The 12,767-nt window shown below is 43.7% G+C and overlaps 1 protein-coding gene across 1 annotated transcript in view; it reads left to right on the forward strand.

Moving 5' to 3' along the window:
• The window catches only part of LOC140191511 (low-density lipoprotein receptor-related protein 1-like), a 293,778-nt gene that overhangs the window by 69,848 nt on the left and 211,163 nt on the right, over nucleotides 1–12,767 (forward strand). Inside the window, exons 4-5 of the mRNA XM_072248962.1 lie at nucleotides 6,252–6,371; nucleotides 6,682–6,810. Of these exons, the coding sequence (XP_072105063.1) occupies nucleotides 6,252–6,371; nucleotides 6,682–6,810 (249 nt within the window). The remainder of the gene's footprint in view (nucleotides 1–6,251; nucleotides 6,372–6,681; nucleotides 6,811–12,767) is intronic.

The raw sequence follows: 12,767 nt of genomic DNA on the forward strand, positions 1-12,767 counted from the left end.
GACGTTGCCTGGATTAGACGGCATGAGCTATAAGAAGAATTGGACAAACTTGGAAAAGTCAAATACTGGTTGGGGGGCGGGGTTAAAGCTGAGAAGGAGAAAATTTGAAGGAGATCTGTGGATCAAGTTCTGTGAGCAGAGTGTTAGGTTCTTAGAATGTGGAAGCAGCTGCGGGAATGATATTCCAGAGGTCTTTGAGACAGGCAGGTGAATGGGCAGGGAATGGAGGGACATGGACCATGTGTAGGCAGATTGGAGTTAGTTTAATTTGGCATCATGTATGGCACAGACATGGTGGGCTGAAGGTCCCAATCCTTGTTAGTGAAGGCCAGTGCGCAAGGGCAGTCAGTGAAGCAGAGAGCAAGATGTTCAATATGTTGAAGTGGAAGTGCAGGGTGCTGAGGCAGCAATTGTACCAAACGGAAAAAAACCGTTAGATCCTGCCAGCAACTTCTCTAACAAAGATTGCGTCTTCTGACACTTATGAGTCATTTCAATTTGGAACCTTATTCTTCTACTCCCCCCTCCCCCAACCCCCATTTGGCTGTCTGTGGTTTTGAGGAAGCCTGTATCAACACTGCCTTTCTGCTGACTATCATGCTTTCCCTTAGGAACGCGCCTAAACAGTAGTGTCATAGAAGATGGAAACAGGCCCTTTGGTCCATCTAGTCCATGCCGAAACTTCTTTACACAGTGGGTGAGCTGCCAGCCGAAGTGATAGATGCGGGTTTGATTGTAATAGTTAAGAAAACTTTAGATAAATACATGGATGGGAGTGGTTTGGAGGGTATGGTTCAGGTGCAGGTAGATGTGACTAGGTAGTAGATTGGGTTGGCACAGAGTTGATGGGCCAAAGGACCTGGTTCTATGCCTTAGTATGCTATGACCAGGATTCTCAGCTGAACTCATCCCATTTGCTTGTGTTTGTCCCATATCCCTGTAAACCTTTCTTATCCATGTACCTGTCCAAGTGTTTTTTAAATGTCATTTAATGTACCTGTCTCAACCATTTCCTCTGTCAGCTTGATCTATATATTGACCACCCTCTGGGTGAAGAAGTTGCCTCTTGGATTCCTATTAAATCTCATCCTCTCATCTTAAACCTATGCCCTCTAGATCTTGATTCCCCAACCTTGGGAGGGAAAGACTGTGTGTATTCATCCTAGCGATGGTCCTTGTGATTTTTATACACCTCTATAAGGTCACCACTCAGTCCCCACACTCAAAGAGTCCCAACTTGCTCATCCTCTTTCCATTACTCAGTCCCTTGAGTTCTGAAAGAGTGTCAAATACCTCCTGTGATGCCACCTCTCCTCACCACATGCCCTCCACCCCCACCCCATTCCTTCTGCAGCAGCATGGGCAAGTAGTGTTGAGGAGGAGAAGATCGCAGCACACGCAGCCTCTCCGGTGAATGATATCCATAATCTGTCAAGTAGGAGACCGTGCACAATTCTGATTTGATGGAGACAGAAGTGAGAGTATGGAGGAACATCTGGAGAAACTTCTGAAATGCCCACTTCGCTGCCGCTGCTACTGTGTGGTCCAGAATCTCCAGAGGAGAAGGCCCCGAATCCTCAGCTTTGCTTGTTTTGGCAGCCGGGGTGAGGTCGAAGGCGCTCGGCAGAGGATGGTGCTCGGGAGGCTGTATTGGAGGGGCTGGTCGGAGGCTCGAAGTTTTCGGATGGACGGACTCGGTGTTGGCTGTTGTCGGGTATTTCCAATGCATCAACAGTTGTCGGTGCCTGGAGGTTTATGGCAGGGAGTTTCTCCCTTTTGCCGCCTGCTATCGGGGACTCAGGAGTCAATCGGGACTTTGAGACTTTTTATTTACCGTACCCATGGTCTGCTCTTCATCAAGTTATGGTATTGCTTTGCACTGCTGTAACTATATGTTATGATTATGTGGTTCTGTCAGTGTTAGTCTTTGGTTTGTCCTGTTTTTCTGTGATATCACTCTGGAGGAACATTGTATCATTTCTTAATGCATGCATGCATTTCTAAATGACAATAAATGAGGACCGAGTGTTCTCATAATCTAAAAAATTCAGAAATAGGTCTTGCAAAGCAACTTGGGAGCCCTAGTGCAGGATACCCTAAAGGTTAACTTGCAGGTTGAGTCAGTGAAAAGAAGGCAAATCCAATGTTAGCGTTCATTTTCAGAGGATTGGAATACAAAAATAAGGATGTAATGCTGAGGCTTTATAAGGCATTGGCATTGGTCAGATGGCCATTGGGATTCTGTGAGCAATGTTGGGCTCTGTATCTAAGGAAAGGTGTTCCCCAAGAGGGTCCAAAGGACGTTCACCGGAACGATGTTGGAACTGAAAGGCTTGGCATACGAGGAACGTTTGATGTCTCTGGGCCTGTACTCGATGGAGTTCAGCAGGATGAGGGGGGAGGGGATCTCATTGATACCTCCCAGATACTGAAAAGCCTGAAGAGAGCAGATGTGGAGAGGACGTCTCCATCAGTGGGAGAGTCCGCAAAATGAAGGCACAGCCTCTGAATGAAGGGATGTCCTTTTAGAACTAAGATGAGGAGGAATTTCTTCAGTCAGAGATTGGTGAATCTGTGGGATTCATTGTGTCAGCGGGTGATGGAAGCCAAGCCATTGGGTATGTTTAAGGTAGAGCTTGATGGTTCTTGATCAGTAAAGAGATTGAGGGTTACGATGAGAAGATGGGAGAACGGGGTTGTGAGAGAAAAGAAATCAGCCATAGTTGAATGTGGCAGCAGACTAATGGGCTGATAGTCTAATTCTGCTCTGATATTTTATAGATAGATGATCCCAATTATTGATCCCAAAGGAAATTAACAGTGTCACAGTAGAATTACAAATGCACAGATATACAAAAATTAGAAGAGAAATAATAAAGAATAAAGAATAAGTTACCTTAAAAATAAGATGTACAAGCTTCACAAGTCAAAGATTACAAGATTTATGGACTTGCCTTAGATCCCTTTAAATCTTTCCTATCCATGAATCTGACCAAGTGTCTTTTAACCGATGTAATGGTACCTGCCTTTACCAATTCCTTGACAGCTCATTCCATATATTCACCAGTGTATAAAAACATGTCCCTTAGGTTCCTTTTCAATTGTTCCCCTCACTTTCCTCTTACCTTAAATCTGTGGCCTCTAGTTTTAGTCTCCTGTAATTTGGGAGAGTGGGTGGGGGGGAGGTGTGGATTGAGATTGTGACCATCCACTTTTTCTCTACCCCTTGTTTCACTCCAGGGTAAACAGTCCCAGTCTGTCTAGTCTGGGCAACACCCTGGTGAATCATTTCTGCACCTTCCCCAGCTTAGTTACCGTCTTGTATAGCTGGGCGACTAGAATACTCCCATGTGCTGCCTTGCCAATGAACTGTACAGCTGCACTATGATGTCCCAACAACCGGACTCAATGTCCTGACTGATAAAGGCCAATGTATCAGGTGCCACCTTCATGACCCTTGTCTGCCTGTGTGATGAGGTGCAAGTGACCCTCCACCAAATCTCACATGATGGATCCTCATGTGGAATCTGGACTCTGTAGTGGGAAATGTTCTTGAAGCTTTATTAATGAGATGCAACCTCCCCACTGATGAACGTACAGAGTACAGCACAGGAACAGGACATTTGTCCCACAGTGTTGTGCTGAACTCATCAGATCTGTAACTAAATTAATCACTTATGGCTACACAGTGTCCATATCCCTCCAGTCCTTTGAATTTACATCCCGAAGAAAGGTCTCGGCCCGAAATGTTAACTGTTTATTCATTTCCATAGATGCTTCCTGACCTGCTGAGTTCTTCCAGCAGTTTGTGTGTGTTGCTCTGGATTTCCAGTATCTGCACACTTTCTCATGTTTATCCTTTGAACTTTGAACCACTTCCCACCTTAGATGCATGCTGTCTGGTGTTAAATATTTCCATCCTGGGGGAAAGGTACCAGCTGTCTGCTCTATCCTCAGCCTCTAGCACTCCAGAGAGGAAAAAAAGCAAGTTTGTCCAACCTCTCCTTATAGTTCATGCCCTCTAAACCAGGCAGCATCCTTGTGAACCTCTTCTGCATCCTCTCCAAAGCACGTACACCTTTTCTGGTAGCATGGTGACCAAAACAGAATGCAATACTTTAGAGGCGGACTAGCAAGAGTATTCTAACTTACCAGCTCTTGAACTCGTTGCCTCGACTACTAATGACAAGTGTGCCATACGCCTTCTTTACCACCCTGTCAACCTGTGTAGCCACTTTCAGGGAGGAATGCACTTGAACCCCAAGATCCCTCTGCTCATCGATACTATTGAGGATCCTGCTGTTAACAGTGTGCTGTGTCTTTACTTCTGTGGAATCTCCCACCTGAGTGGAGAAGAAATGTCCAAGATGTGATTGAGAATATTGAGGCCTTGCCCTTCCAGATGTGTAGGGAATAACCCTACAGCCCTTTGAGTTCACCCATCTATACCAATCCCATTTCATTCTGCTCCCTTTCCTATTGACACCACACCAGGTTCTACCGCACACGCAAACTGGGGGGGGGGGGGGGGGGGGGGAGGGTGTCAGGACACATTTCCAGCAGCCAGTTAACTCACTGACACTGCACATGGTTGGGATGTGGGAGGAAACCAGAGCATCCAACAGAAACCCACAGAGTCACAGGGAGAATGTACAAATTTCTCATACAGCCACACATAACCCTTGGTAATTTCGCAGGTAAGTACTGTTACGTAACCGGCAACAATGAATATTAATCGAGACAGGTTATATAAAAACAACCAAACATTTATTAAACACGTATAAACGATAAGGAAAAAAAAACAAAGGAAAACTTTAACCGGAAGTTAACAGATATGCAGCCGTTCACCAACTCCACTTGGCTCTGGTTCTTAAAGCGTTAAATGCGAAAACAGTTCTTAAAGCGATACAGTCAGATATAGTTCTTAAAGCGATAACTTCAAAAGTCCAACAGTTTTACACATTCAATTGAGAGAGACTTCTCTGGAGAAGGATTTCTGCACAGACGCACCTTTACTGCTGGTGAGAGAGAGAGAGAGAGCACCTTTTTGCATGAACTCATTGCCCTTTTGCAAGAGTTATCTTGATGCAGGTTCTCTCCAACGAAGACTCAATAAGTTCCATTCTTTATTAAACTGCCAAACCATGTCGACTCCTCTCGATCCTTCGATGAATTCTTCACTCTCCCTTCAAATGTCAGAATTGAGTAAATTGGCACTTCCAGCCACAAATTCCCAGTCCAAATACAATATCTTGTAAGAGAACGCACCTTCCGTTTTAAGAATGCAACTGCGTCACAAAAACAAACACGCAACAGAAACGGAGGCACAACATGTCCTACCTGGAAACCTACAAACTCAAAAACTAACTGCGTCACCTGGGTCGACCCTTAAATAGTCACGGGGCACATGTCATCACCTGACCTCACATCGGCGGGAAAATCACATCAGGTGACCTCCAAAAGACCATTACATCATTCTCACAAAAAAAAAGATCTCCTTGAGCATGTAACACTACATGTTCGGCACAGCGTTGTGGGCCAAAGGGCCTGTATTGTACTGTAGGTTTTCTATGTTTCTATACAGAACACTGCAGGTCAGGATCAAACTAGCGTCTGTGGAGCTGGGAGGCACTGGTTCTACCGGTGTGTTATTTTGCTCCCCTTCATTCTCTCCGGTTGTCTCCATCAGGGAATTGAATTGTCAAACACATTTTTTGTTGGACAGCAACAAGCTTCCTCCTCACCATGCCCTGATTGGCTTCATCTACATTTCTCACTGCCTCATTAAAGCAGCCAGAATAATCAAGACCCCACCCACCCCAGACATTTTCTTTCCTCCCCTCTCCCATCGGGCAGAGGATACGAAAGCCTGAGAGCATGTATCGCCAGGGTCAAGCTTCTGCCTCACTGTTGTAAGACTTATTGTATTGAACAGTCCTCTAGTATGATAAGATGGACTCTTAACCTCACAGTTTACCTTGGTGTAGCCCTGGCACCTGATTGTCTACCTGCACTGCACTTTCTCTGTTTTCCCTTATATTACCTCAATGAAATGACCTGTATAGGTGGCACAGTAATCACTATTTTTCATCATGCCTTGTAGTGCGACACATCACTCCCTCCTTGCTGCCCCTTCTTGCAGCGAGGCACCTCCTCCTTACTGACAACTCTCTCCTCCCACCCCCCACCCCGGTGGCATTGTGTTAACGCTTGGGACTGACCTGTTGCTTTTTTCCATGTCTCCTGTGCAGAAGGTGCAGAGAACTGCACCCGACTCAGCTGCCAGCACCGATGTGCTGTTACACACGCCGGAGCAGTCTGTTACTGCAACACCTCGTACGCCTTGGCCGAAGATGGAACAACCTGCAAGGGTAAGGGAGCAGGGCTGTAAGCTGAAGAAGCTGTGGGTCTGACACAGGGATAGGGAGATGGGAACTGTGCGCGGTGCTCCCGGTGTGGGTCTGACCCAGGGATAGGGAGACGGGAACTGTGCACGGTGCTCCCTCTGTGAGTCTGACCCAGAGGGCTAGAGGATTTAAAGAGAGTAGGAACTGGGGTCATGCTTGGTAACATTGAAGTTTCAGGAATTCTGAACCTTTGGACATTGGCTGACTGGAGTTTCAGTACACTTGTGCTTCCCCTGTGATGATCTAACACAGAGCCATTTCTCCTTGAGTACAGATTTTGATGAATGTACCATCTACGGGACCTGCAGTCAGACTTGTACCAACACGGAGGGCTCCTACACATGCAGCTGTGTGGAAGGGTACCTTCTGCAGCCGGATAACAAGTCGTGTAAGGCAAAAAACGGTAAGAAGTTGCTCAACAGCTAGTCTTGGAACAGCGGTGGGAAGGGTTTGTGTCTCCTTGTATCAGATGGGCAGGAATGTAGGAGGTTGGAGTGGGTCACAGACACGGGAGGGGTTTAGGGTCAGGAAGGGGCTTCACATAGATGGGGAGGGGTGTAGTGAAGGGAGGTCTGTTAGGTGTACAGTTGCCAGACTGGGATTTGGAGTGAAACAGGTGATGGGTGATCTCAACTTGGGGATCTGAATCAGAGACAGAATCAGATTTAATCATGCTGTCTTATAGGACATGAAGCATGTTTTGCGGTACAGGCCTTGGGTTCTGCAAGTGGTTTCGGATTCTTGTGTTTGAGGAACACCCTTCCTGTTCACCTGTTGTGTTTGGACGGGGGTCACTCTGCCTGCCCCCTGTGGGTTGGGTTCGACAGGTTGCTCTTTGCCCTCCTCTTGCACCTCCGCTGGTTATGATCTGACTGTGATTTGTGGCCCCTCGCCGTACGGTCAGTGTACAGGCTGGGTGCAGTCTGTTTGCTGGGCAGGCCTGTGTGTGTGTGAAGAAAATTGTGTATGTGCTGGTGTAAGGGGAAGTAGGGGAAGAGAAATGTGTGTGTGTGTGTGTGTGAGAGAGAGAGGGGTAGATATGTGAGAGAAGGAGAGACAGATATATATATATCGCGGATGTGTGTGTGAGGGAGAGGGAAAGCCAGCGCGAGGGGAGTGTACTGCGTCTGTGTATCTTGCTGCTTGGTGTGTGTGAGAGAAACAGATGTGTGCAGATACGGAGAAACAGGTATTGGTTCATGCGTGAAAAGAGTGAGGGTGGGTGGATTTCCGGGTCATCAAGGGAATGGCGGCGTAAGGAAAAGGTCTCTCGACAAAAAAGAAGGTAAACTGCCCCAAAATCAAATTTAGACAAATACTTAATATTGCATAACTATATTAATAAAAGGGGCAAGGATGATGTCTAAGAACAAGATTAAAAAGTCCGCTCCGAAGGCTGATAAACATAAAGAGACGCAGCAAGGCGACGGGCCTAGCTCCCCCACAGCAAGCCAGGACGGAGATAATGAGGGGGAATCGGTGACTCTGTCCTTGATTCTGAGAGAGATTCGCGAGTTCCGACATGATAACAGCAAACAGCTGGAAGATATTAAAGGAGAAATAGTAAAAACTATCTCGTGGATAGATGAAGCCGAAGCGAGGATTGTTGGAATTGAAGAGAAGCTACAAAACGCCGAGGAAGTGATAGCAGAAATGCTGAAGCTACAAGACCAGCTCCAGTGGAAACTAATAGATCAAGAAGGCCGCTTGAGAAGGGAAAATGTGAGGATTTACGGAGTTCCCAAAGGAACCGAAGGTAAACCCGGATTGATGATTCCCTTCATAGAGAAGCTGCTTAGAGAGAACCTTGATATACCGGCCGCAAAAGACCTACAGATAGAAAGAGCTCACCGCGCGTTGGCACCAGAGCCTCCAGCAGGCGCCCAGCCCAGATCGATTCTGGTCAGATTTCTCAGTTACAGAATGAAGGAAGAGGTGCTCAAACGGGCATGGCAAAATAAAGGTTTCATGTGGAACAACTGTAAAATCAGTTTAGACCACGATTACGCACCGGGGATTCTTGCCAGGCGGAAGGAATATGCGGAAACACGGAGGGTCCTGCAGGAAAACAACATCAGATTCCAGACCCTGTATCCAGCTCGGCTGAGAGTCTTTTACGATGAAGGGACAAAAACTTACGCTACGGTGGAGGAGGCAACATTGGACCTGGCGGACCAGGGACTACCTATTAAAGTTATCACCCAACCGGAGTCGCTACTGGAGAGGATTCGGCAGAAGTCGTGGCAGCCAGTGTGGCGAGGACGCTCCACACGAACCAGAGTGTCAAACTACAAGGAAAAGCTGCAAATATTCAGACGCGAATGTACAGAGAACACAGATTAATTAAGAGAAATGACTGAAAAGAGTAAATTGGACTTAAAGGTAAAATGAAAACTGGTAACTGAAAATAAACTAGACGGAATAACTTGAATGATAGCAATATGGTCGAGACATAAATAGGAGAAAATTCTCTATGATTATTCAAACTGCTGAGGGCCCTCTAACACAGGGTGGTATCCCTCTGAACTGAGGCGGGTCAGTGCTCAGGCCTCACTGTGGGAAGTCGGGAAAAACTTTCAAATGTTATACGTTCAAAAATGTCTAGGGTGTGGTTATATGTCTTGGTTTACTGTTGAGAAGGGATTGCTTACTGTTTGGTTAGAAAAGGAAATTTTTTTTCTACTAGAGAAAAATGCAAACTGAATTGGTAAAAATAATTTCCTATCATGTTAATGGGGTTTTGAATCCAATTAAAAGAAATAAGATTATGTCTAAATTGAAAAAAGAGAGGGCACAAATAGCTTTCCTCCAGGAAACACATATGAGCCAATCTGAACATGGAAAATTAAAAAGAATGGGCTTTAAGCATGTATTTTATTCATCATATAAATTGAGTCACAAAAGAGGGGTAGCTACTTTAATATCAAGTGCTGTTAATTATGAACATATTTCAGAGACTAGAAACAAAGAAGGACGGTTCGTAAAAATCACAGGAAGAATAGAAGGTACAGAAATAACATTGCTGAATGTTTATGCTCCTCCAGGTTGTGAATGGTCATTTTATAGACACATTTTTGACCTAATGGTCAGTTCTCAAGGGGTAGTAATTTGTGGAGGGGATTTTAATATTAGATTAAATCCTGTATTAGATTCTTCAAGAATAGTTACTCAGAATAAACCTCTGACTCGGAAAATGAATTTATTGATGGAGGAGTTGGGAATTACAGATGTGTGGAGGGAATTACACCCCACTAGTAAAGATTATACACATTACTCTTTCCCTCATTCAGCCTATTCAAGGATAGACTATTTCTTTATCTTTAATACAGATAGACTCAGGATAAAAAACTGTAATATTGCAACAATTGATCTGTCGGATCATAGCCCAGTCTCTATGTCTCTAATCCTGGAAAGGAAAATGAGGAAAACACTATGGAGGCTAAACTCACATATACTCAATAACCCAAAAGTAATGGAGAGATTAAGGGGAGAAATCAAAGAGTACCTAGACCTTAATGACACGGGAGAAACATCACCAGTGATCTTATGGGATACATTGAAAGCTGTACTGAGAGGGAAAATTATTTCCATTACCACTCACATGAAAAAAATCAATGCGCAAAAATGAGCAGACCTTCAAGGAAAATTAAAACAACTTCAAGTTGTAGATAGCAACAGAAGTAATTCAAATCTGAAACAGGAAATTAGGAAATTGCAAAGGGAAATTGACGATATTTATACATTGGAAACTCAAAGAAATTTTCTTTACCTGAGACAAAAGAATTATGAAGTAGGAGGTAAATCAGCAAGATTATTAGCATATAAATTACGAAAACAACAAGCAGACAATACAATTCATAAAATAAAGAATCCAAAGACAAAGCTTGTGGAGAGTACAATAGGGAAAATTCAAGAGAGTTTTGAAACATATTATCGAGAGCTGTACTCCCAACCCCGGGCCCCCAATGAGCCCTATATAGACAGTTTATTGAATTTTTTAGATCTACCTAAACTTACAGATTTACAAAATGAAAGTTTATTAAAACCAGTAACTGTCAAAGAACTGAACGTGGCCATCTCTAGGTTAAAGGCTGGAAAGTCCCTGGGTTCTGATGGGTTTACCTCAGAGTGGTACAAGTCCCTGAAGACACAGTTAGCCCCATTACTACTTAACACCTTTAATTGGATCCTGCAGAGAGGAGAAACTCCACCTTCCTGCAGAGAAGCGATTATTTCAGTTATTCCTAAAGAGGGTAAAGATAAACTAGAATGTGGCAATTATCGGCCAATTAGTGTTCTTAATTTAGATTACAAACTATTTACATCTATATTAGCGCGCAGATTGGAAAAGTTTTTACCTGGCCTAATCCATTTAGACCAGACTGGATTTATTCAACAAAGACAAACACAGGACAACTCTACACATATTAGAACAGGTTAATAAGAACGAGACAGAGACAATGGTAGTAGGATTGGACGCTGAGAAAGCTTTTGATTCGGTTAGTTGGGCATTCCTATACAGAGTGTTAGGAAGATTCGGCTTTCAAGAAAAGTTTATTAAAGTAATTCAGACTCTATATGACAGCCCTACAGCCCGAATTAAGATAAATGGGGACCTCTCTGACTCCTTCATCTTAGAGAGAGGCACTAGACAGGGATGCCCAATTTCTCCTCTCCTTTTTGCGCTATATATTGACCCGCTTGCCCAACTAATAAGACAGAGCGAAATCGTAAAAGGTATCAAGGTGGCAGGGATTGAACAGAAAGTGGCGTTATTCGCAGATGATGTTTTGGTCCATCTGAGTGAACCAGAAAAATCATTTATAGGTTTGTTTACTGTGTTGGATGACTTTGGGAAAATATCAGGTTATAAAATAAATGTAAAGAAAACGCAGGTTATGTCCCTAAATTATACACCATCCAAAAAATTGCAGGATACATATGATCTTAAGTGGGAAGCTAAATCATTAAAATATTTAGGAATAACCCTGCCGAAGGATCTTTCAGCACTGTCACAGGTAAATTATGGGCCATTAATCTCAGAGATAAAAGCAGATATGCATAGATGGAATCTTATCCCCTTTTTAAGTTTAAATTCAAGGATAAATACTATAAAAATGAATATTCTTCCTCAGTTACTGTATCTTTTCTGTACTTTACCTGTGGAGGTGGATGATAATCAATTCAGGGAATGGGACAAATGGATTTCCCGCTTCATTTGGCAAGGAAAGAAACCTAGAATTCGATATACAACAGGAATTCTGCAGATGCTGGAAATTCAAGCAACACACATAAAAGTCGCTGGTGAACGCAGCAGGCCAGGCAGCATCTCTAGGAAGAGGTGCAGTCGACGTTTCAGGCCAGCAGACGTGTCCTGACGAAGGGTCTCGGCCTGAAACGTCGACTGCACCTCTTCCCAGAGATGCTGCCTGGCCTGCTGCGTTCACCAGCAACTTTTATGTGTGTTGCTAGAATTCGATATAACACCTTACAGTTAGGGAAGGAAGGAGGAGGTATGGTTCTTCCTTGCCTGAGAAATTATTTTTATGCCTCACAGATAACCCCTCTGTTATATTGGTGTAATAGCGAATATAAGGCTAGATGGAAGGAAATAGAATTTGGATTAGTTGACAGTTTTCCTCTACAAGCCTCAATAGCTGATAAAGGATTGATGGCCCAATTGGAAAAATTTAAAAACAGTTGGATAAATCTTACATTAAAAGTATGGCAGAAGGTGGTTAATTCGTGTGGAATTAATAACATGTTAAAACTCTTCAGGTGGTGTGCATATGACACCGAATTCCTTCCCAACAGAGGAGATAAAAGATTTAAATTATGGATAAAGAAAGGTCTTACAACGTACCTCTCATTTATAGATAAAAGAGTATTACAAAGTTTCCAAATCCTGCAGGACAAACATGGCCTAGAACACAATGACTTTTTTAGGTACCTTCAAGTACGAAATTATGTTAACCAGAGTTGTAGATATACAGACCTATCAACAGTAGAATTAGAATTTTTCAAGATTCTGAATTCGGCTTGCAGTTCAATACCTAGTAAATCAGTTTCTCGATTATAGAATGCACTCTCCCATGCAAAAAATGTAAACACATTGTATATTAAAGAGAACTGGGAGAAAGAAGCGGGGTTGGTACTTTCAGAGGAGGCTTGGGGGAAAATCTGCAGCTTTCAATAGTCCTCGACTAATTCTTTGACTTGGAGAGAACATTGTTGGAAAAACATTATAAAGTACTTCAAGACCCTATATCAGGAAAAGTATAAAGATACAAACGTGATGTGTTGGAGAAGGTGCGGCTCCAAGGAGGCAAATCATTTTCATATTTTTTGGGATTGCCCTAA

Source organism: Mobula birostris, chromosome X (assembly GCF_030028105.1).
Source record: "Mobula birostris isolate sMobBir1 chromosome X, sMobBir1.hap1, whole genome shotgun sequence".
NCBI classification, from domain to species: Eukaryota; Metazoa; Chordata; class Chondrichthyes; order Myliobatiformes; family Myliobatidae; genus Mobula; species Mobula birostris.